The sequence below is a fragment of the Eleginops maclovinus genome, chromosome 5 (genome assembly GCF_036324505.1).
Source record: "Eleginops maclovinus isolate JMC-PN-2008 ecotype Puerto Natales chromosome 5, JC_Emac_rtc_rv5, whole genome shotgun sequence".
NCBI classification, from domain to species: domain Eukaryota; kingdom Metazoa; phylum Chordata; class Actinopteri; order Perciformes; family Eleginopidae; genus Eleginops; species Eleginops maclovinus.
Genome location: NC_086353.1, coordinates 14033150 through 14056001, shown reverse-complemented (window position 1 = coordinate 14056001; position 22852 = coordinate 14033150). Strand labels below are relative to the sequence as shown.

General features: G+C 40.8%; 2 protein-coding genes across 9 annotated transcripts in view; one reads left to right on the top strand and one right to left on the bottom strand.

Moving 5' to 3' along the window:
• The first annotated feature begins 440 nt into the window (after positions 1 to 440).
• On the top strand, positions 441 to 13784 carry LOC134864438 (putative methyltransferase NSUN7). The gene is made up of 13 exons (XM_063883393.1): positions 441 to 453; positions 537 to 644; positions 1196 to 1378; positions 3252 to 3310; positions 4378 to 4514; positions 4771 to 4923; positions 5616 to 5799; positions 6602 to 6815; positions 7173 to 7316; positions 7420 to 7521; positions 7905 to 8022; positions 10232 to 10352; positions 12831 to 13784. The coding sequence occupies exons 1-13, from the start codon at positions 441 to 443 to the stop codon at positions 13782 to 13784; spliced, it is 2490 nt and encodes an 829-aa protein (XP_063739463.1).
• Positions 13785 to 14259: 475 nt separating this feature from the next.
• The window catches only part of apbb2b (amyloid beta (A4) precursor protein-binding, family B, member 2b), a 41055-nt gene continuing 32462 nt past the window's right edge, over positions 14260 to 22852 (bottom strand). For 5 of the 8 annotated variants that reach the window (XM_063883586.1, XM_063883594.1, XM_063883587.1 and 2 more), the window contains 6 exons: positions 22048 to 22162; positions 20562 to 20646; positions 18729 to 18812; positions 18472 to 18599; positions 18053 to 18232; positions 14260 to 17090 (listed from right to left, as the gene is read on the bottom strand). In XM_063883586.1, coding sequence (XP_063739656.1) covers positions 16920 to 17090; positions 18053 to 18232; positions 18472 to 18599; positions 18729 to 18812; positions 20562 to 20646; positions 22048 to 22162 — 763 coding nt within the window. In that variant the 3' untranslated portion in view covers positions 14260 to 16919. The remainder of the gene's footprint in view (positions 17091 to 18052; positions 18233 to 18471; positions 18600 to 18728; positions 18813 to 20561; positions 20647 to 22047; positions 22163 to 22852) is intronic. The other 3 variants (XM_063883592.1, XM_063883591.1, XM_063883593.1) reach the window with 3 other exon arrangements.

The window sequence follows — 22852 nt, the reverse complement described above, 5'->3', positions numbered from 1 at the left end:
ATGTCACTGATGCAAACCACATACTGTTGCATCACAATCGTGTGTGTGTGTGTGTGTGTGTGTGTGTGTGTGTGTGTGTGTGTGTGTGTGTGTGTGTGTGTGTGTGTGTTGAGTGAAGCAGGTCAGTGCGAGGTAGACCTTTGTCCAGGGTCGGGCAGCGGCTCATTATTTATTCATGCAGATGTATCTGACCGGACGCCTAATTGCAGCCGCGCAGTCTCACATTCACAGAAAGTAGAAGGTGGATCACATGTCAGCCATGACTAACGCTATGCGTCTTATTTACATCTGCACAGCTCAGATTCAACTCTATACACAAACAATGCTTGTGCTTGTTTTGATGATAGCTTGTTCAACAGAGTTCAAAAGAGTGCAAGACAAATGTTGAGAAGAAGGCAGACATTTTTACCTGATAAGTGTTTGCTTGTGTTGCTGTGAACATGACAGACAAAGGTAACGTCTTCATGACTTTGGTTTTGTGTTGTGTTTTCTTGTTTGTTTGTGTGCATGTGTGTAAGATGAACTGTTTCTTACAGTGGGCTCCAGCGTGGATGTGACAGAGGAGATCTTTGCCCCACATGAAGACCACAAGGAGCCCTTCTCATTTGTACTTCCTCATCTTCCTTCATCTTTACCTACACCAGGTAAGATATGATTCAGAGTTTTTCAATATCTTAAAATATTATTCTATTGTCAAGTACTATTTAAGAGTTGTTGAATTCAAAACATTTATCAAGCAGGGCGTAAGAGGAGTGTAGATGTACACCAACCAAACATATGAAAGATAATGAAAGCAGCACTGGACAGGGGGCAAGGGACTTTATTGTGAGAAGAAAGACAAGGCTTCAGGTTGCAGCCCCATATAGCTGAGCTGTACGCAGCCGTGTGAATATTGAAACTTTATCCTAAAGTCAGAGTCTATGATAAAACGTCCGCTGCCATAAAGGCCAATCCTGATGTCCGATACCTGAACCTAATCCTTTTTTTTGAAAGAGCAAACAGCAACAATAAAAGTATCACGTAAACGGGCATCCACTGTAATTCATTTTCATCCTCTTATGTCTATTCACTTCTTTCCTTTTCGTGACATTATCCTATCTGCTATTTGCAAAACGGTCTACTTCAAAATCCCAAAAAATGTTAATTCTTATTCCTCTTTCCCTTTCAAATATCAATACTTTGCTTCTCTCCGCAGACCCTCTTCCATCAGATCATGTCTACCTGCAAGCAGCAGCCATTTTTCAGCAGCTGCGCAGAGAGAAGCCTGTCACACAACAGACTCTGCATTATGCGAAGAAGACGGACACACCACTGCCAGACAGTGGAGGAAGAAACATTCAAAGACAATCCTACCAACTCGCCTTCAACACACTCAAATGTAATAATTACTCAACTTATTAGCTTAGAGATTTAAGTAGAACCACACATACTGCCTGTAGAGTACAAACTTATGGGTGAACATAAAGTCAGGAAGAAATTAATTTGATCCGCACGTACTCTCCTGCTATCACTGTGGACCTTACCCCACTCCTATAAGGAAGCCTTATCTCTATAATGAATAGCAGTCAAGCTGCAGCGTGTGTCAACTCCAATATTGACTTTTGAATAGCGGCTTCAACTGCAGCATGTAGATTAAATAGTATACTGTAGTGTAGTCTTACATTTCATTTCGCCATGTGACTGCAAATTACTAGAGCTGGAAGTACAGCAGATGTCTGTATGTGAGGTGATAAAAGGGTGCATGCCATGGACTTACACACACCAAATGGCACATCTATGCAATAAAAGAGCAAGCACCCCCACTTTTGCATAGCTACAGTATTTAACTGCACATGTGGCGGAGGTTGGTGAAATTTTACCTGGTCAGGTTTGAAAATATTGCTCTCCGAGAAGTATCTTGCTGAATCAGCACAGGATTTGAATGGAATTGTAGTTTATAGTTGCTGAAAGCAGAGAAAATTAAATTTAAACCGCATATATTTTTATTTTAAAATGGGTTAGATCACATACAGTGATAAAGTGATGATCTGAGAGACAAGTATCATGCAGTTACCTTACAGAACCGTCAGTGTTATTTCGTCTGACTGTTTGGTTTTATTACTTGCAACAGCTTTGATTTACTTTCATATCTCTCACCAACATGACCTCCAGCAGCAGTAGCTTGTTGGTGAACACAGTGCAGCATTTAGCAGCTAAAGAGCCAGCTATGTTATTTCTCAAAAGTATGAGCATTAACAAATACTTTAAGTACCAAATTTAAAGTACTTTTTATGCAGAAGAGCACATTTAAACACCAGATATTATGTATTTTATGTGTTTATCACTCCAATGTGGTACTTGCTAAAGAAGGGGTTTATTTTACTACATAGCCTAACCTACAATAATATTTGAGAATGTTTTTGCAGATGTAGATCTTTTTAGTAGGCTAACCTAAATCAGCAATGTACCTAGTAACTAAATATTTAAAATACATTTGCCAATTAAATGTAGTGAAGTTAAAGTATAAAGTAGCATAATATGAAAATACTCAAGTCAAGAAGAAGTACCTCAGTTGTTTACTTAAGTATAGTTATAGTTATTCCATCCCACTGACCAGCTAATTTGCCACCTCTGCGTTAATATTAGCCCAACACTGCTAGCACTGTTAGCTCTGTTAGCGATTTTAGCTCTGTTGCTCTTGTTCTGCTTTTAGCATTGTTAGCTGCTAGCCGCGGCCATGTTTACAGCAGTGAGTGTAATCCTTCTGCGCTGAATTTCTTACAACAAACTTTGAACAAAGCATTACAAAAACAAGAGGATATTGTCCTTACCTTCCCCATAAGACCAGAAATACGACGCTGAATGAGAGATAATGCTACTGATAGATCTGCAGATAGGCAACCGTTTGCTAACATGTTTGCCCTAACAAGTTGTTGTGTCTTCTACTTCCCCAAAAATGCTGTCAACAAAAAGTCAGCTGCAACACATCTTCACAATAAAAGTTGCCCTTGTTTCTGTGAATAATCCTAAGAAACAGACCTTAAACTGGTGAAGGCCAGGTGTATCTGCTGTGGAACACTTCTCTTTTTTTTTTTTAAGAAACAGTTCATCCATTGGTACTTGAACCACAAACAAAATAGCACTTCCTGGGGTGTAGGTAGACATCTCAATCATATTTTATTAAGTTGTGTGAATTGATTTCTATTCAGTTGCTGTAATCTTATGTCTTGATGTTATTTTCTTCCCATTAACAACTTTTCTTCTTGTCATAGACCGAGATTTACTGGAGGACATCATTGCTGACAGCTGCTTCCACACTTCTCAGCATATTGTGAGTCCTAGCAGATTTGACACTACTTATTAAAACACGTCACCACTTACTTGCTGATTGTACTTCTGTCTTTTAAGGAGTAGCCATGGTGTCTCTGTCCAAATGATTGTGAATTAGTATATCGTGAAATGAGTGAGGGCAACTGGGATGAAGTTAATGGCCATTTGTATTCAGATCTGTACACAATCTGGATGGTGGAAGGTGGCAAATGATGCACACAGGAGAGAGGCAGACGCACTCTCCAACTGGGAGACTATAAATGACACTATAAAACACTGTGCGATGACACACACAGGCAATGAGACACACCTAGCCTGAGAGTGTATGTGTGTGTAAAGGACTACTTTATTGAGGGATGGGTGAAACATACAGAACAGGCTGAAAGATCATTAGCTTGGCTATAAAGCTGCCACAAAGCTCTTTGTGATTCCTCACACCTCTTTACTGCAATATACATATTATACCTCCCATACACACACACACACACACACACACACACACACACACACACACACACACACACACACACACACACACACACACACACACACACACACACACACACACACACACACACACACACACACACACACACACACAAAAGAGTTGAGCACAAGGTGTGTTGTGGCCTGTATATAAAGATCGAGATCTATATACAGTATATGGTTAGTGGCAATAAAAGAAAAAAGGGAGGTGTGAGAAAAGATCTGCTTATCATTTTCCTTGGGACTGTTAAAATCAATATTTTTATAATAACAATACACCACATGACCACGTTTAGCGTGAAAGGGTTCTCTGGAAAAAAACGCAGGGAGCTAAAACCCACTGTACTGCTCTGTACCAAACAGCAGATAGACATGGTAAAGAGCACAATTTTAAGACGAAGGGGACCAAAAGCAGAGCAAAAACAGAAAGAATATTAGCTCTACATGTGTAAAGTGATCAGAAATTGCAAATACATGTTGCTCAGTATCTGCTGGTTTGGTAATCCAGCAATTGTTTTTATTGAGTGTTATAGTGATCTTTACAATGAAGAATATGACGAGGAAAGCACTCATGTTTTGCAGTCCAGCGACTTGTTGCCACTGGCGATGGTGATGCTGTTTGACTTCCAGGACCGAAGGTTTCTGTCACGTGAACATCTAACAAAGGAAGAGAAGGGGCCTTTTCAGGAAGTCAGGGAATTGGAGACCAGTCTACACAGGTGTGTGTGTTAGTAGATGATTAGGGTTGGCTGACTTTTACTTTCACCTAATTTTAACTATTATTTTCAATGTGATCATTCCGTGTGTATTTCCCCATGTCGCAAAGTGTTGTTGTAAATAATTTTAACATCATCTAGAGTTTATTTCTACTCTACTACTCATTTTGAAATCATAATGAAATCTAGAAAGCAAACAAACTAAAGGTAGGAGAAATTAAATGTGATCTGAGGTTTTTCATATGCTTGTTTATCACAGGGGTAAAACCAAGCTGGCAGCATCTCTAGCTCGCTGCAGAGTGAAACAGAATCTGCAGAGCGTCTCCTGTTTTCTGTCAGATCCTGTCAGGACCAAACAGCACAGGGCAAAACGTCTGCCATTTTATGCATGGGTGAATACTCTCAAGGCCAGGTACACTCGCTCAAACACAAACACACACACATGCACACACACACATGCATATACAAGCAAATACACACACAGACACACACTCAGAAAGAGGGCATGGAAAGAGAGCCATGCAGTCATTTATTTATTTCACACTTGCTCTCATTTCCTTTGTTCTTGTGTTCATTGTGCCATTAAGTGCTTGCATTTAGGTAAACAGTTTCAATTAGCTATTGAACAAATCTTGTTTTTTCAATAGCTTTCATGTCACAAGTGGGACACACTTCTTAACGAAGTCTAGTGTGGCTGAGAGACTCAACGCAGAGTGTATCTGGGGAATAAACCAGCAGCAATTGTTTGATTTATAAGAGTACATAATGTCAGTATAAAGGCAAATGATATAATAATTTCTATCAGACAGGCTGTTTATACAATTACACTGAGTTTAAACTGACAGGCACTGTGTGGGGGGGATTGCAGGCACTGTATGGGGTTAATGGTAAGTGCAGTTATCAAAGGCATATCTGAAACAGAAAAGTTTAACATTTTCATACCTTGAGGGACAAAAGGTGCTCCTGTGGTTATGCTATTTATTTGAAGCTAAAACTTCTGCAATTTACCGGACACACCTTGAGTGTATTGGAGTCATATTAGGTTATAAATATCCTCTTAATTAAACATTTTATTTAACAGGAATCAAAATGTCTTTTCTTTAGTGTTGACGAAGTGTGTGAAGCATTGATAAGCGCCGGCTTGTGTGAAGTGGAGATCATGGCAGACCTCAGTGAGGCGACGTTCTGCAGAGACCCTCTCTGTCCGGACACTCTCGTCTTCTCCCCACAGCTTCACGCTCTGCTGCAGCACAGCAGCCTTACTAGTACACATGCACTTAACACACAGGTACGTATGGAATTGTGCAGTGAGGCATGTAATTGAGCTAAATATAGGTAACACTCACTAATGGGAAACATGCTTAACTCCCTCAGGGGCGTGTAAAGATAATTTAAGTAGATTGATACAAGACTGGTGAAAATAAGTGTTAAACTGAAGTATAAGTAATTATTCTTTACTGGTGCATTATTTATAAATATACTTAAGAGAAAATAAGAAGCAACCAGAGATTAAGTTTCTTTATAAATGTGACTTCAACTACGTTGTTTTCATTAGAGGAAAAAAGACATTGAATTGCACCAACAAATACAATTCATATACTATTTCTAACTTTTCGGGCCAAACCTCACAAATAACCCCAGTCTTATGGTTTATTTTTTAATGGAGCACCAAGAACATATGTTTGTGTATGCCCATTTCATTAAAAGCAAAATTACTGGTTTAAAAAAAAAATACAAATACAAAATACTCACGGAAAGTTGCCAATTTAATGAACAGAAGGACAGTTTTGTTAACTTGTTGAATCATAAACTAATAGTTCTCCTTATACATACTGGTAATGAGCTTAACTTTGATGCTGTGGGACTAATTTAAAGTTTGACCCTTCACAAAAAGGGTCTTAGGGCTTTGAAGTATGCTCCTCGCTGTGATGTGGAGTTTATTATCTTTGGAGCTGGGTTGAAGAAGTCAGTTTGTTGTTAATCTTGATTAGCATCACAGCAGTCTATAACACTGAAGGGTACACTCTCGTCAGGCAGAAAATCCTCCGTGCATTGTGAATAAAGTGTGCATCTGTGTATCTCTTTTTCAGGATAGGAGTGTGTGTGTGGCAGTGAGTGCGTTACGCCCCCTGCTGTTTGATAACGGTGACGTCTTGGCGGTGGGGTCTTTCTCGGCTGTGACCTTGGCTCACATCGCCGTGGCAGCAGCTGCCCGCTCTGGCCGAGTGTTGCTGTGTGGTACTGATCACACTCCATCACAAATAGATGAGATACAAGAACTACTCACACAAATGGATATCAAAAGTAAGAGAAAAAGTATTTCAAACTAAAAGAACACTTTGATAGCGCAGACCTCCTCTAAGTTCATTCACATCAGTAAAAATACTTGTGTATATCTGCTCCGTCATTTCTATCCACCCCAAAGTTTAGTGGGGCCTTCTTTGGCCCGTGCTTCATTCTTCTACCAAGTTTTGTGAAAATTAGGCCAGAAGTTTTTTGTAATCCTGCAGGAAAAACTAAATCTAAAACATACTTTTGTTGAGGTAAAGATACATAAAGTTTGTTGATTGACAAGCTTTTACACACATGAGCATTTGAGGAGCCTTTTGGGAATATTTTTATTCCAACAGTAAATATGCATGACTTTCATGTCCATTGTAGATGTGCGAGTGCTGTCAGAGGCTTTTTGTGGTTTGGGTGAGTTGGACGCTGCTGTCCAGCGATTAAAGGTCATCATAGTGCTGCCTCAGTGTTCGTCCTCCGCCCTCAATGACCCTGTGCCCATCATGCACAGTGAACATGGAAGTACGTAAAAATTAACTAATGAAATACATATAAATATTGATTGAGATAGTGTTTTTCAATTAAATGTCATAAAAATGCTAAATATGTTTTGTTCTGTTGACAGACTGGGATCTATTGCCGGAATTGTGTCACAGTTCTGTGTCTCCGGGCAAAATACACACAATGGCCGTCCAGCAGGCAAGACTTCTAGCACACGCTCTCTCCTGTGAGTATAATGAAAGCACATATACACACACACACACACACACACACACACACACACACACACACACACACACACACACACACACACACACACACACACACACACACACACACACACACACACACACACACACACACACACACACACACACACACACACACACACACACACACACACTATAACTTGGCATGCATATTTTCAAGCAATGCACCTTACATTTAAATAGACATACACATGAAGAGATAAGCTAGGAACAGTGCAAAGTGTGACAATAGACATAGAAACAGGGGAAACACTCTATAAATGTTGTCTGTACTGTTCCTCTGTATGTGCGATTGATACAATGCAACACCATAATAAAAGAATAAAGGATTTTCTTTCAGTTCCAAAGGTTCAGACGGTGGTCTACTGCACACGCTCAGTGTATCCTGAGGAAAATGAACAGCTAGTGAAAAGAGTGTTAGAGAAGACACACACCCATCCCAAACTGCTGCACTTCAGGTACAAACACACACACACCTGCCTGTGCATGCATAAGTTTTCTATCTATAAAGTATTTTATTGTGCAATTAGATGCTTTGTGTCTTCAGGCTCCAACCGTAAATACAATGGGAAAACTTAAAGTAGTTTGTTTTAATCACAGGCCGAACATAAAGCAGTACAAGGGTTTGTGGAAGTCGTCAGTCCCTGTGCATTTAAAGGAAAACTCAATGCTGTTTTCTCTCTTGTACCCAACTAGACTGTAAAAGTGACAGGTGATTGGCAGCTCAAAGTGAAGCCCTCTGCTTTAACAAAATATTTACTTTGAAGCTTTTTGTGTAGCTCTGTATTTTCTCTAATTGAGATTCTGTCAGATTATTTCATTCCCATCCATCATTGTGACAAATTTACGTCAATTTATGAAACCAACCTCAATGTCTTAATTCTAACACGACTCCGATTCAACAGCCATGCTAGCTGCTCTGTACTATAAGCTAGTATCAGCATGATAGCAATATGTAGGCTGTTTTTAGGCAGGTATAATGTTTACCACGTATACAATGTAAGTTATAATACTAAGTGTTTGCTAATCAGCACTAAACATCAAATACAGGAGGAACAAACATTGGACAGATTCAATGTGGAGAAGTCAGACGTTTTCAGATTCATCCTCCTTCCATATTTGTCTGCTAATTTGAAGCATCAATTATGATTGCAAAACAGCTACTGTCATACCAACGACTACAGGTAAAAGGACCGCCATCGTACTGTAGCACAAAAAGAATACATTTAAAGTTAATTGAAAAATTGTGCACAGAGTATATAAATTAAATTAACAATCTCATTTAAAAACATCCCAAGCAACAGCTTCATGCGTATCTGAGTGCAGAACTCAAGTATAGTGAGCATGTCAGTCTAGTATAAATATGATAGCGTATCCTCACATTATCCTGTCTGTACAACTGTGTGTGTGTCTGTGTGAGAAAGAGAGCGTTTACAGTTACCAGGCTGAGGACAGTAAAAAGGATAAGCTGTGGTTGCCGTGGGGACAGTAGTTAATCCCACAGTCAGGGTAAATGGGGTGGAGCAGATTTCAGGGTCTGTTTCACGCCTGCTGCTGCATGCCACTCGTTTCTTACCATGCATCCCCTTAAAGAAATACATATGTTATTATGTTTGTAGTTTCTTTACATGAAATGTTTCTACACTTTTATCAACGCACCACAGTGCCATGAAACGACTGTTTCACCTGTGTTTAGCGATACGTGTTACAAACCTACTGTAGTTTGTACTAGTGAACGCCACAAAAAAACTGCACAGTCTGCCACCAAACTTTTATTAAAAAATGAAAGGTTTTTTGCATCACACAAGAAAAGAAAATAAGAAAAAGTCATTTCTCTAGCGTTAAATGGAACAGATCAAGGGTTTTTTATTCATAATTACATGCGTCATTCCCTCTTGTTTGTCTCATATTTCTGGCATCTACAAGTTATACGCTTGAAGGATGGTGGTCACAGCTCCAAAAACATGAATTCTCATACACATAAATGTTTTACTGATTTTAAGGCTTTGTAGGTTTAAAAGATTTGAGTCACGTATTTGTAAAAGGTTGCCTTTAAGTCAGTGTGTAGTTGATCTGTATAAACTTTGCTATACCTAACTAAAACGGTAGATGTTTTCACTGACTACACTCAGGAAATAGCTGGCATAGGAGAATGGCAGTGGGAGCAAATGTGTGCTGTTTTCCTGCTTCTAAAAACGGGTTTTCATTGAGAATTTGAATAAAGGTCACATTAGCACATTATTTCCATATTTAAACAGAATTGAGACGGCTGAGAGTTGTCCACAAACACTTGCCAACATATCAAATGTTGAGGCCACTTACAGCAGATGTACAACATACAGTCACCAGCAGAGACAGCTGGCAGTGCAGCAGGCTATCAACATGCTGGTCCTGAAGCTGCGAGCAGCATGCACTAACATCTACAAAACAACTCTGCATATACTGTTGCACTGCTGTTAAACTAATGTTCAAATATTATTAATGAACATTGATCCAACTGTATTTACCACACACTATCAGTGTGTAGTTCTCTTGACTTGAAAATCTCCCCATATGCCTAAAACAAAATATAAAAAAAGTTGCCTCAAACAACTGAATATGGTGTGCAATAACTTCCCTGAATTTATGTTATATCGCATATCACCTTTTAACTGTTTTCTCTCTCAGGGTGAACGGTCCGATTTTTCCCAATGACTCCCAGTCAGGAGAGGCAACAGACTCAAAGTACTTCAGGCTCGAAACGTCACAAATCAGCAACGGCTGCTTCATCGCACGGCTGTCCCGACAGGTGAGAGAGGGGAAAATGTGGAGAGTGATACGAAAAAAGTGAGAGAAATAAAGGGCAAGTTCCTTTTGTGGTGTGTGTGTGTGTGTGTGTGTGTGTGTGTGTGTGTGTGTGTGTGTGTGTGTGTGTGTGTGTGTGTGTGTGTGTGTGTGTGTGTGTGTGTGTGTGTGTGTGTGTGTGTGTGTGTGTATGTGTGTGTGTTTGCTTTGCGACAAGACCTTCTAGGGGTGCTGAGGCTGCATTCTTTTACTGTCTGTCTGCTGGGAGGGAGGACTGTCGGCTTTGCTTTCTGGATGCACGCAAAGAGACACAAACAGACACACACACACACACAACAAATTGACTACCTCTCCCCGAAACACTGCAGCATTATTCCAATACTCCATAAAAAAGAGACAAGTTAGAGATGAAATATGCCCCAGTGGCTGAAACATTTCAGTACTTTACAGCGAAGATGAATGGATAATTCTCTGTATCTTTTTTTTCCGGTGCTCGATGTTGTTGCATCACCTTGTTGCTCCTTCTATTTGACACCCTCCCCTCATTTCTCCCCTTGCTCCACTCATAAAAAGCACATACACAAGGAAATGAGATGCTGCTCCCTTGATCCCCTGCAGCTTGAACAAAATGGTGCAGGGAGGGGACCGTGCAAGTATGTGTACATGTTTTTTTTTTTCCAATAAAACACACACACGGTCAGGTCTTGTGCACCTGCCCAGTGAAAAGTCAGGAATTTCACATCTAATGATCATCTTGTCTAATTAAATCGACAGCACAGCTGCGTTGGCAGATTTAGTTACACTGACAATTCAGTGGTGTTTCTCTGCTGCTCGGATAAATGATTCACTCCTGTCAAACTGTACCGTGATTTAGATCTGAAATACACAACATGGCATCATCAAGACAGATAGAGAGAAGCCGTAAGGCAACAATAACTCTCCTTAAAATCGTACTTTTAAAATTGTAGAAACCGATGTGTCCACATTTTCTGCAAGACAGGACAAATCTGATTTGTCTGTAAAACACCTCTGACAGGCTGCTATTATTCATGCTTCTCTCCTTTAAACTTTAAGCATTTCCATTTTATTACAAACTCTCATTTTGCGGTGTAATTAAAGTTTTGAGGCTTATATATGATGAGCATAAAATGCTGTCAAAGCAAAAAAACAGAATCAAAGTGTTCAATCAGATTAACCACTTGAGAGCTTATAAAATACTAATTTGCATTATTTTTCAGGCACACGGAGGTGGATGGACGAGGAACAGATTTATACTCTGTTTGAATGTTACTACAGTGTTTTAAAAAAGAAAATTAGGCAACCAGTACCTTTATTTGAGTGACATCTATGAAAGGGGGGGACAGCTATGAAAGGGGGGGATAAACGGGTTGACACACGACACATGGCCCCGGGCCGGATTCGAACTTCGTCCTTTGCTTTAGTACGTGGGCCGTCAGCTCTACCAACTGAGCTGTACGACAACGATAGAAGATAATGTTTTACCAGTGCACATTTAAAGTATCGACACATGGAGCATAATGTGAGCATTTTGTTGTTAAAGAACCTGCTGGTTAAAGCTACCAAGCAAGTTGTGTTCAGCCTCAGTTTGTGTGTCTGGTAGCAGGAATACAGAATAACTATTGCCCTGATTTTCATGAAACTTGGTGGACCACTGTGGCATGGACCAAGCAAGAACCCATTCCATTTAGTTAGGATCTGAATCAGGGGGCGAATACACAGTTTCTCTTTTCATTAACATTATGAGATTTTTCTTAATTATCTAATGTAATGCAAAGTCAAAAGGAAAAGGGCGTTGTTGTTTTGTTTAGGAATCTAGCCGAGAATTAAACAAAAAGGTAGTATGAACACTGATTATCAGCCACAGAAAAACACTATGTTTCTAACAACATTAGCTGCATGACTCTATAGATATGGCAATTTGTTAACATCTCTTTAATGGATTTCCTTAACATTGTGTGCAGTCCATCATGACCCCCTAAGAATAAGGACTGCTGATGTTGGTAATCCCCTGATTTATTCTGCAGCGCCAACATTATGACTTTTGCCATCGTCAGATCAAATGATTAATTTGTACGACACTTTGGTTTATGACTAAATATGTTCAAAGCAATAACATTCCCATCATCATGTTAGCATGCTTACATGCTTAAGTGAAATGGTGAACATAGTATCAAAATACCCTCTGAACATCAGCATGTTAGCTTGCTGACAGTGCTGTGAGCATTTGGCTCAAAGTCAGAGGCAGAGGGGAGAAAAGACAAGTGGCTGCTCTCTCAGGATATAAATCCTGCTATCTCTCTTCTTCCTCCTCTGCAGGTAAACTTTACGGCCGTGGCTCATTAGTCATTTCTACAGCGTCGTGTTTTGTGGTATAGATCTCCTTGATGCCACCCTAGAGACCTGTTGTTTTAATGTGTTGTGTCTTCAAATCAAATCTTAGACTGCCCTTGTTTTCTTTTAGGCTGATCCTACTAAGGTAGAAACAGTCCACGATGTGCTGGCAAGGGCAGCAGCAAAGGGCCTCCTGGGTGGAATAATTCCTGAACTATCAAAGACCAATAAAAAGGGGAAAAGCAAGAAGAATCGAGCAGCGTCAGCCAGCAGCAAACCTTCACCCCCCTCGGGCCAGGACGGTCAAACAGGAAGGGAGCTGGTGGATGGAGAAAACTCTGTTGCACCTTTAGAACATGAAGAGAAGAAAGGTGAATGTGGCGAGGAGGTAGAGGAGGAGAAAGAAGACGACGAGGGAGGAAAGAGGAGGAAAGGGCTTAAAGGCAGTAAGCGTAAGGTCAAGGGAAGAACAAAACAAACCAACAGGAGTACTGTCGCAAAGCATCAGCCTAACAGTCACAAGAAGAAATCAGATAAGGTCAAAGTTAGCCAATCACATCGCAAGAGGCGCCCTACAAAGACTAAACAGAGAAGAATACCTCGTCTCACACTGACGTTAATATCCTCTGCTAAACCCTCCAGACACTTGTCTCCAATCACAGCCCTTGCGCACAAGATGAGTAACAATGCAACGATTAAATCACAGCAGAATGTCTTCAACCCCCCCTCTTCTGCTCCACCTGCTCCACCTGCAGCCTCCAGGCAGGTGCAGATAATCAACCCTGAGCCTGAAGGTGCAGAGAGAACACTGAAGGATGCAGTGAGAGCGGAAAGCCCATTTAAGGTCAGAGGAAAGGTGGAAGGAAAGGTCAGATCTAAGGTAGAGGAGGCGATAGACGAAGTGTTGACGCCTGCATATTTGGTCCTGCCGCCCATTACCTCTCCTTCCTGCAACTCTGTTAGCAGCAGAAGTGGTAGTTCCCTCAGTCGGCATCCCACCAGTACCTCCCACTTTCATCGCGCCCAGATATCTGCATCCTCCTCCTCCTCCTCCTCCTCCTCCATCTTTCTGCCGGGATTATAGAAGAGACCATGCTCACTGATGTTGTGGCAGATAAAATAATTGCATCATTTGACACTACAGTCAGTAATAAAGGACTCCCAAGTTAATTATTTGAAATTATTTAAAACCAAGACAAATATTATTGTATCGTTAGTTAAATATTAAAAATAAAAATGTGAAAAATATATTTAAAAAAAGTTTTACTCATGTGGACATCTCTATGGGAGTGACTTAAGACTACAGAAATGTACATACAGTGAGTAATCAATCAAGATATCCCCCAAAAAACATTGAATTGTGTCATTATAAAAAGGTATTGTAGTTATAATTACTTCAGAAAAATGCCAATGATCAGCTTTTCTCCTTTATTATATCAATGTTCATTTAACCCCTTCTATATTTTTGACATTTAGGGACTTTATAAAATGTATGAGAGGTAGGACGTACAGGAAGAAAATTGATTTGTCAAATAATAATCAAAAAAGCAAGCCGCTAGTTCTGTTTTATAATGCTGTTTATTCTCACAACTGATTACATCGATAAAGTGTACAAATCAGTGAGCAGCAAAGGAAGCAACACATCCATCTGTGGGAAAGGTGTGTGTCTGTTTTTGTTCATGTGTGTGAGCTTGACAGAGACACTGGGAGTGCACATATGTTACTACCATCATCATCATCATCATCATCATCATCATCATCACCATCATCATCACCATCACTCCCAGCTCTCAGTTTGCTGTACAAGGTGAAGATATATTTGTTTTTCTGCAAAGCTGTGTGATTGTGATTTAACCAGGGACTGAGACGATGACACTTTACTCGCCCCAACTAATAAAATCAGTATATACCTTTATAAAATAGAATAAATAAAATAAAAAATATTTCTGTTCAGTACATACAGTCGTTCTTTCAACTGTCCAAGGGCATGCAAGGCTTTTCACAACTTTCCATTTCTCGAGATCAAAAGAATGCATAGATAATTGCTCAGTTAAATTCAGTATCAACGTAATTGACAGCTGTGAAAATGTCCAATCGCCTCTCCTCGTTTCATTATTTGCTCTTGTAATTTTCTTATCTACAACAATGTATATCAGTATTTTACACTTTGGCCATTTGGTGAGCTCTCAAAAAAAGGCATTTCATTAAAAGAAAAAGAAAAAAAGATAGCTTATAACAATGATTAATGCCGACATTAAACTGATATTATGTACACGCACATTTTGTCATCTCATTCACATTTCAACATCCTTGTGACAAAATAAGTGGCTGTGTTTCCTCATCACAATCTCAATTACACTCCTGCTTCCTACAGCATATGTATGTTAACCATGGCGCTCAAAATCCTGGTGCAAGAAAGGGAGACACATTACAGATGTCCCATTTTAGATACTGTTGCCATTCACTTCCTCACATCATGCTGTTTACGAAAAAAAGAGGGGTTTTGCAGATGGTCAATTATAGATGTTGAGTAATGAGATGTGTCTCCACAGTTTCTTTCTCTTACAAAAAGCATCAGCGGGCCACTGGGAAATGCTTCATCCCACCTCAAAGAAATGAGAACTACTAGGTGTGGTTTCTAGGACAGCAATATCTTGACCAACTAATGTTCAGAGATTTTCACAAGTGGTGTTGTGTACATTTTCCCTCATCATATGATACAATTGGAAAATGGATGGCACTCACTGCTTTAATCCTCTAATCTACATCTTAATGTGTTTTTTTATTTGCAATAAATTTCCAGACTTATTACCGTACATCCAAGCTCTTCAGATATGTAATAATAAGGAGCTAGCAGTGTTGATTTGAGATTTGTATGGGAAAAACCGTGAGGAAATATGCAATGAGAAAACAGAGCAGGCGCATTCAAGTGAACAGAACCCTGGAGACAGACAGATAGCAGCCCAGGAGTCCTGTTAGTCCGAGTCAACATGTCTCTCTGTTGACTTTCCTCTCCAAAAACAGCCGAGCTGGAGATGAAATCCGCCTCTCGGCTGGCACCAGACCCAGGTACAAAAACACATTCCTCCAGTCCTCTTCTTTGTAGGATTCCTCAAGCCTTTCTTGTGTTGCCAACCCCCTTTTTTTTTATTAGTTGTCAAGAACTAAGGTGGGATTTAAAGGAATAATCTATCAAATTTCCTCCAGCATGTGTATCTAGGAGCAGCAGCAGCATGCCGGTATTTCCTGTGTTTGGAGCAGCAGAGAGCAGTGGAGGAGGAACACTGTGCCCGTCCTGTCTCTTCCTTCATTATGGTTATCGTGTGTTGTTTTCCAAGGGATATTGAAATAATAAAAACAAGTAAACAAGAAGAATGCAAAAGATTGTTCGGGTGAAAGGTCACCACTCGTTCAACCTTCCAGGCCGATTCTTGCACAGTCGACGAGGAACAAAGGAAGGAGACAGGAAAACAATGTGGCTTCGGATTTTATCACCCCTTCTGTAAGCAGCAGCAATGTATTGATATTTTTTCTATAAAAAGTTCATGCAGGGTTAGTTGAACAGGTAAGAGCGTGTAGACTCACTGTCTGTAGTTGCTTCTTTCTTTCGTTCATTTGACAACAGACACGATGGCTTTCAGGAGTCTCTTTCCATTTCAGTCTACAGAGAACAATGAGGAAGAGGGACAGAGGGGGAAACGCCACTAAAGACTAACAGGACAACCAGGTGAATGATGGGAGGGTGGTCAGGTGTGCAAGGTCATGCTGGCTGCACAGACACAGATGCAGTTAGAGCATGGAGAGATCAGCAGCATCACACGTGCTGAGTTGGAAGGAGCACTTCCTACTTCTTCAGTTCTTGCTCCTCTATTCTCTGTGCCGAGGGGGATGAGAGTCACTCCTATGTACACAATCACCGCCAAAGATCTCCACTGGGGTGTTTCTCTGTAGTTGTTCCTTCTCGATAAGTCTTTGTTAATCTCCTTTTTTATAAGCAAACAGATGAATTTCCTCACAAGAGCTTGAGAAACTCTTGAGGTGAAATCCCTTTTTGAGTATGAAGAAGTGAAGGAATGGTGACAGGGTTTCCCCAAACCCTTGGGTTTATGCGTTTCCATGGTTACAGGGGACTGGTGGCGACAGGTATTTGGCAGCAATGCGACTAATTACCATGGTGACTGGGGGTTGTGGTAGGGAGTCGGTAGCGCTTAATAGTTGGTTACTGCGGCAACTCTGTGACGGGTCTCTTTTGTTTGAGGGTGTCGATGAGAGACAGGACGCCTCGCTTCACACTGGTCGAGACCCGACGGGATACCGAGTCTCCGGGGGGCGATGAGCCACATGCCCTCTGGGAGGGGGGGCGAGCCACCAAACACTTCTGATACCGCAGCTGAAAGAGAGAGAGAGAACAGAGAGATAGAGACGTTGTAAATAGGAGAGAGTTACAGCTGCTGAGTGTACGGCTGTGAAGGTGAGAGAGCAGGACTGCTGCCGGCCGCTGGCTCTGATCAATAGTAATGACTGATGATTCTTGTCAACGTGAATCAGTTTTAGTGTGTGTGTGTGTGTGAGTCCATATTTCCAGAGTTGATGTGTGATCAATAGCTCAGCCAGCAGTCGACTAATCTTGTGAGTCACCCGCAGCAGAGAGGGCAGAGGGAGATGAGTTATCTCGACTAATGGGCTGTACTTGAGCAGAAACACCACCAAGGGCATTCTGGGTTGTTAATCACTGACATTATAATGATAAAATAAAAACATTTTGAAAGTATTATGAGTATATTACACCGGTTACGTTTTTAATGAACATATTCCTTTTTTGAAATATTTTCTTGTAAAGCAGGAAAAAAAACTTGAAAAAACTGAACCCTATACTTGCAAGGACATCCTATTTCAGAGACAACTGATGCTGAACACACACCTATTTATCTAAAGCTTCTTTACATACTGAATTGATCATATAACACAAAAACACACCTTAAAATAAGCTACATTCAAAGACATCCACTATTTAATTGTCTTTGACCCTCTGTACTTATTGTTGATGTTGATCTAAGTGTGAAAAGCATTCACAACATAACGCATTTGGCATTTAATCATTAGGAGTGAAAGTTTCCTTTCTTATAAAGGTGTGCTGTCATTAATAAGATGGTATACATGTAGTATAAGGTAAGGCCAAAGTGACATTCATAGTTATGTTACAATAAAACACAATCTACATTTCCTACAATCTGACTGTACACGTGTATGCACAGAGTAAAACACATTTACTCCTTAACTAACCTACTGACAGTTAGCTTTATGTAATAAAAGTATTTTGTCAGCTCTGTGTTTTCTTGCTCAGTTACTCACCATACAAGCGGCCTGTACGGCCTCTGACACGTGTCCAGCGTTGGGCTCACACCAGAAGACGTGACAGTCGAAGCGATGGCCGCCAGCATCCATGACGAAGGCAAACGTGTGCACGTTCCGCCCGACGCCCATGAAAGACAGGAAACGAACACGACACTCCACCAGCACTTCCCCTTCGTCCTGGTTATATTAATGTATATCATAGACTTTTAAAACATATCGATATTCAAGTTTACTCAGTCCTGCCTGTCTGCTGCTTTCGACATACAGCTATAATACAACAAATGGAGTGGATTGAAAAATCTAACAAAAAGAGTAACAGTCATTAAATCACAGTCTGTACTTCAGGCCTTTCAGTCAAATCTGTTTGGCACATTGCATTTTATTGAAGTAGTTTGGCTCCAGCAGATGTGTCTCACCTTCTCTTTGCTGATGGTGACAGTAGCATCTGCTACATTGAGGTCTACCGGGGTCCAGTCCTCTCTGTTTGAAGAACCCATCAGGCTGTCTATAGCTCCGTTCAGTATGTCCATGCCTGGAGCAGAGCATGTTAGAAACAAACAAACAACCAACATTAAAACCCTTCCTTAAGCTGGGCTATTAACATCAACATTACCCACGACCATGTGCTTTGCATCTCCTTCCAGTCTGCAGGAGTACCGCGTATCAGACTAACCTATTGGTCTGGCCACAGGCAGCATCCCAAGGTAGAGCACCTGGAACTTCTGAACCAGCTCCGTCTTTGGTGTGGGGAACTCTGCTGGGGAGAAGCCACACATTTAATAAATGTTTCAAAGAAGAAATATTTGTAAACAACAATGCACATTTATATAAGGTTCCTACATGAGGCCTCAAGAGTAAATATCTGGATACCACCACCCTCATGGCTTCTGCTATATCTAAATGTATTTCAAACTAGAGGCCTGCACTGCAGCAGTTTGATTTGAGGAGCGACGGCAGCAGGCTGGACTGATGATCAGTCTGCTGGACTGGTGCTGCGTCTTCCCCAATCACCAGTGTATATAAATGATAAAGTGCCGCACAGACAATCATTTTTCCCTCCGACAGTGACAGAGAAGCTTGTTGTTCTCATGTTTATTACCAAATTAGAAAACCAGTCTAATGCCGCATTTCCACTGCATGATTGTGCACCGCTCTAATTAACTGGCTCTTCTTTAATTTACTTTAGAACAGTTGTGGAAAGTACCTGGGGCCTTTTTTGATACCACAAGCGAGTCGATAACAGTAGGTGGAGTTAAAATACCGACCACTGATTGATCACAGAGAATTGTCACCAGCATGGCAGCATGAAATTTAAGCTGACAATAGTGACAGCAAGTTCTTTATTTATTCTGCAGCCTGCAGAACCACGCAGTACAAATATGAAGTGCAGATTTTCTAGCAAAGGATTTAATGAGCGTCACGCATAGAAGGTTTGTAAAGGCAGTTTCTTGTAGGGTCCATTCAGCTGACTACCTGTCTACACTGAGGGGTTTCTATCTGCAGAGGAAAGAAAATAGTAAAAGGGACCTGATATCAACAGTGAGTCTACTTTCTGTTGTATATCATGTTATATATATATATACACACTGTATATGTTTAAGCATACCTATCTCTTCAACAATCTTCTCCTGCATTATTTCCTTCTACTTGCTGCCCCGAGCATCTCTTGGCTGGCTACTTGTCCCATCTGTCTGACTATTAAAAATGTGACATAATGAATACTGGCACATTATGCTGGGGCACTGGACCATCAAGCCCAACATCGGTAAACTGCAGAAACTTTCAAAAGTTTTCCTGTGGAGTGTTTGAGCATAGGTAGAGCGACCGAGGAATGATTTTAAAAGTAGGTAAAAACCTGGTTTATTTCATGTTTTTCTACTGAGTGACAGCTGGCACAAATATACGATGCAAAGAGCCGAAGACAAGGAACAAAACGCGACACAAAGGTAGAAGGGTGTGCATTGAATATTTGTCAGGCTTAAAAAACACACAGTGTGTTCTGGTGAGTAACAGCAGAGGTTATGCTTTCTCTGTGCACAACGAAACTCCACAGGGTGCCTTTAAGACCCAAACTCAGTTGTGGCTCTTTCGTTAAACATATGACTCTAAAATTAATTATTTATGAATCAAACCTCTTGATGCAGATGTTCACAACATGTCTTGACTTTGGAGCATTAACAGAGGACATTGGGATGACAACCCTTTCTGCTCAGACTAATGACCAGTTTAAATGCATGAAGTGTGCCAAAGAGGTGATGTCTGCTATGCGTCTATTGTTGTACGTCACGTGTCACGTCACATCACACACACACACACACACACACACACACACACACACACACACACACACACACACACACACACACACACACACACACACACACACACACACACACACACACACACACACACACACACACACACACACACACACACACACACACACACACACACACACACACACACACACACACACACACACACACACACACGGTTTGACACCTACCTTGTAAGGGGAGATCTAGTCCTGCCTGCATCCTGTCCTGGAGAGAGCCTGCCATCGCTTTGGCATTCTTTCGCTCTGTCATTATCTGGAGGAGGGAGAGAGAAAGAGAGGGAGAGGGGCAAAAAGCAGACACTGAAATATCAGGAAATGGCGTGGAAAAAACGAGCGGATCGGTATTCCTTGGCAGACACACAGGGGAGGAGACAAAAAAGAAAAATGTGTGATAGTAAAATAGGATGAGGGAGGGGAAAAAAAGATGAAAGGAACGGAACACGAAAGAGCTCAAGAAAACCTGAAGTAATTCCCCCCCCGATACTGTCATGTTGTCTATTCATTTCACCTGAGGAGCACTGCTACACACACATACACACATCTACCAGGTCACACTCATCTTTCTACAGCTTGGTAAGAGCTTTTCCTGCAGTGCAACTAACAGGGAGAAAAGCGAACGTACAAACTCAGACCAAACCAGACAAATCAATCCTGGAAATACCACACATAAATAAAACATGTCGTTAATCAGAGAGTTTATCACAGCAAATATCCAACTCAACAACCCCTGCTGTGAAAAATTCGCCACTTTCATTATTCATCCTTTTTGTGTGAAATTTCCAAACGTTATAGAACTTGTTGAAAGTGAAATGGGAGGAATTTAAGGAGGACAAATTGCTCTACCTTTTCCTTTTAACAAAAGACACTTCAGGGACACACTTTGTTCAAGTCAATGGTCATGACAAAGTGTCTGTGGGAAGCCGAAGTCATTAAAAAACATTTTTAATGCTACATGGAATTGATGCTGACACCAAATTATGAGTCCACATAAATAAAGAGGGAATTTAAAGATCTTCTCCGACACGGAATTGAACTTCCAAAGCTATAAATGTGTTTTATTGGGAACAAAAGGAAAGTCCATTAATTCCGAGCGAGTTCGGTGAATGAAGCAGACACAATAAAAAACATGGTTTGAATACGGTTCTTTTAGACCGGTCTGCATTCATCCACGAATACATTTGCAGAGCTCTGTGATAGCTGTGATTTAGGGAAAGAAACTTTGTTGGGTGTGAAATTTAGAGTTTAATTTTGTTTTTGGACCGCAAATACTCTCTGCAAAGATTATAATGTGTGCTTCGGTTGTTGAACTAGAAAAAATGACAAACGATAAAACAATACATCTGGACAATTTGAATCCTATCTGTCTCAGGTACAACAACTACTGGTGCCTGAGTAAATGTTACGATAGATAGATAGATGGATAGATGGATAAATGGATAAATGGATAGACAAGTACTTTTGATCCTAATTTGGGATTTTTTTGCGTTGTAGCAGCATAAAGACAAGGCATTGAACATTAGAGAAATGAAAAGACTAGAAAATAAAAAATTCAAAATGTAAACATCTCAATAGAAATAAAATAGCAAATAATGGCTTTCAGTTCAATCTGAATCCGTTTGCCAAATGCAAACCTGGTATGGTCTGAAGCACTTACCCGGGAGCAGATCTCATGCAGGCTGGTGGCGATGGCTTTGGCTGGCGTGTCACAGCGGAACACATGACATTTCAGGATCCTGGTGTTTTTATCCCGCGCAACATATGCAAAGTCCCTGGGAAAGAGAAAAACAGTGTCAAAAAGGAAAAACAGGGAGAGATAAAAACACCAGGGGGATGAAGATGACAAAAGGGTTTGTTGGACTAGTTTCAGTTCTACTCAGAGTGTGTCATTGGGTTTGTGAGTCCTGTTTCAGGACGGACACTTCTTAGAGACAGATGAGCGATGAACTGACATTTATCCGTCTGATGAATAAAGGACACACACACACACACACACACACACACACACACACACACACACACACACACACACACACACACACACACACACACACACACACACACACACACACACACACACACACACACACACACACACACACACACACACACACACACACACACACACACACACACACACACACACACACACACACACACACACACACACACACACACACACACACACAATCAATCAATCAATCAATCAATAAATAAAGCAGCATGATGCAAGAGAGAGTTGAATGAGTGACAGCAGGGAAGAACTTTCCCCTGGGCCCAGTGGAGCCGAAAACTATTTAAGTCCGCTGAAGAGAGGGAATGAACAGAAGAGGGAAAAGGGAGCCGGAGGGATAGACGAATGAAGATGTAGCTGCAACAAATTAAACCTGTAAAGCACGCACACTCAAACACTTGCTCTTACACATACACACAAACGTTGATTTATGTCAGCAGGAAATGCA

Bases quoted from the DNA above. Each gene is read 5' to 3' on its own strand.
- LOC134864438 (XM_063883393.1), top strand. The intron at 3,311-4,377 runs GTGAGTCCTAGC...CATGTTTTGCAG, and splicing joins TCCACACTTCTCAGCATATT to TCCAGCGACTTGTTGCCACT. The intron at 5,800-6,601 runs GTACGTATGGAA...TCTCTTTTTCAG, and splicing joins CACATGCACTTAACACACAG to GATAGGAGTGTGTGTGTGGC.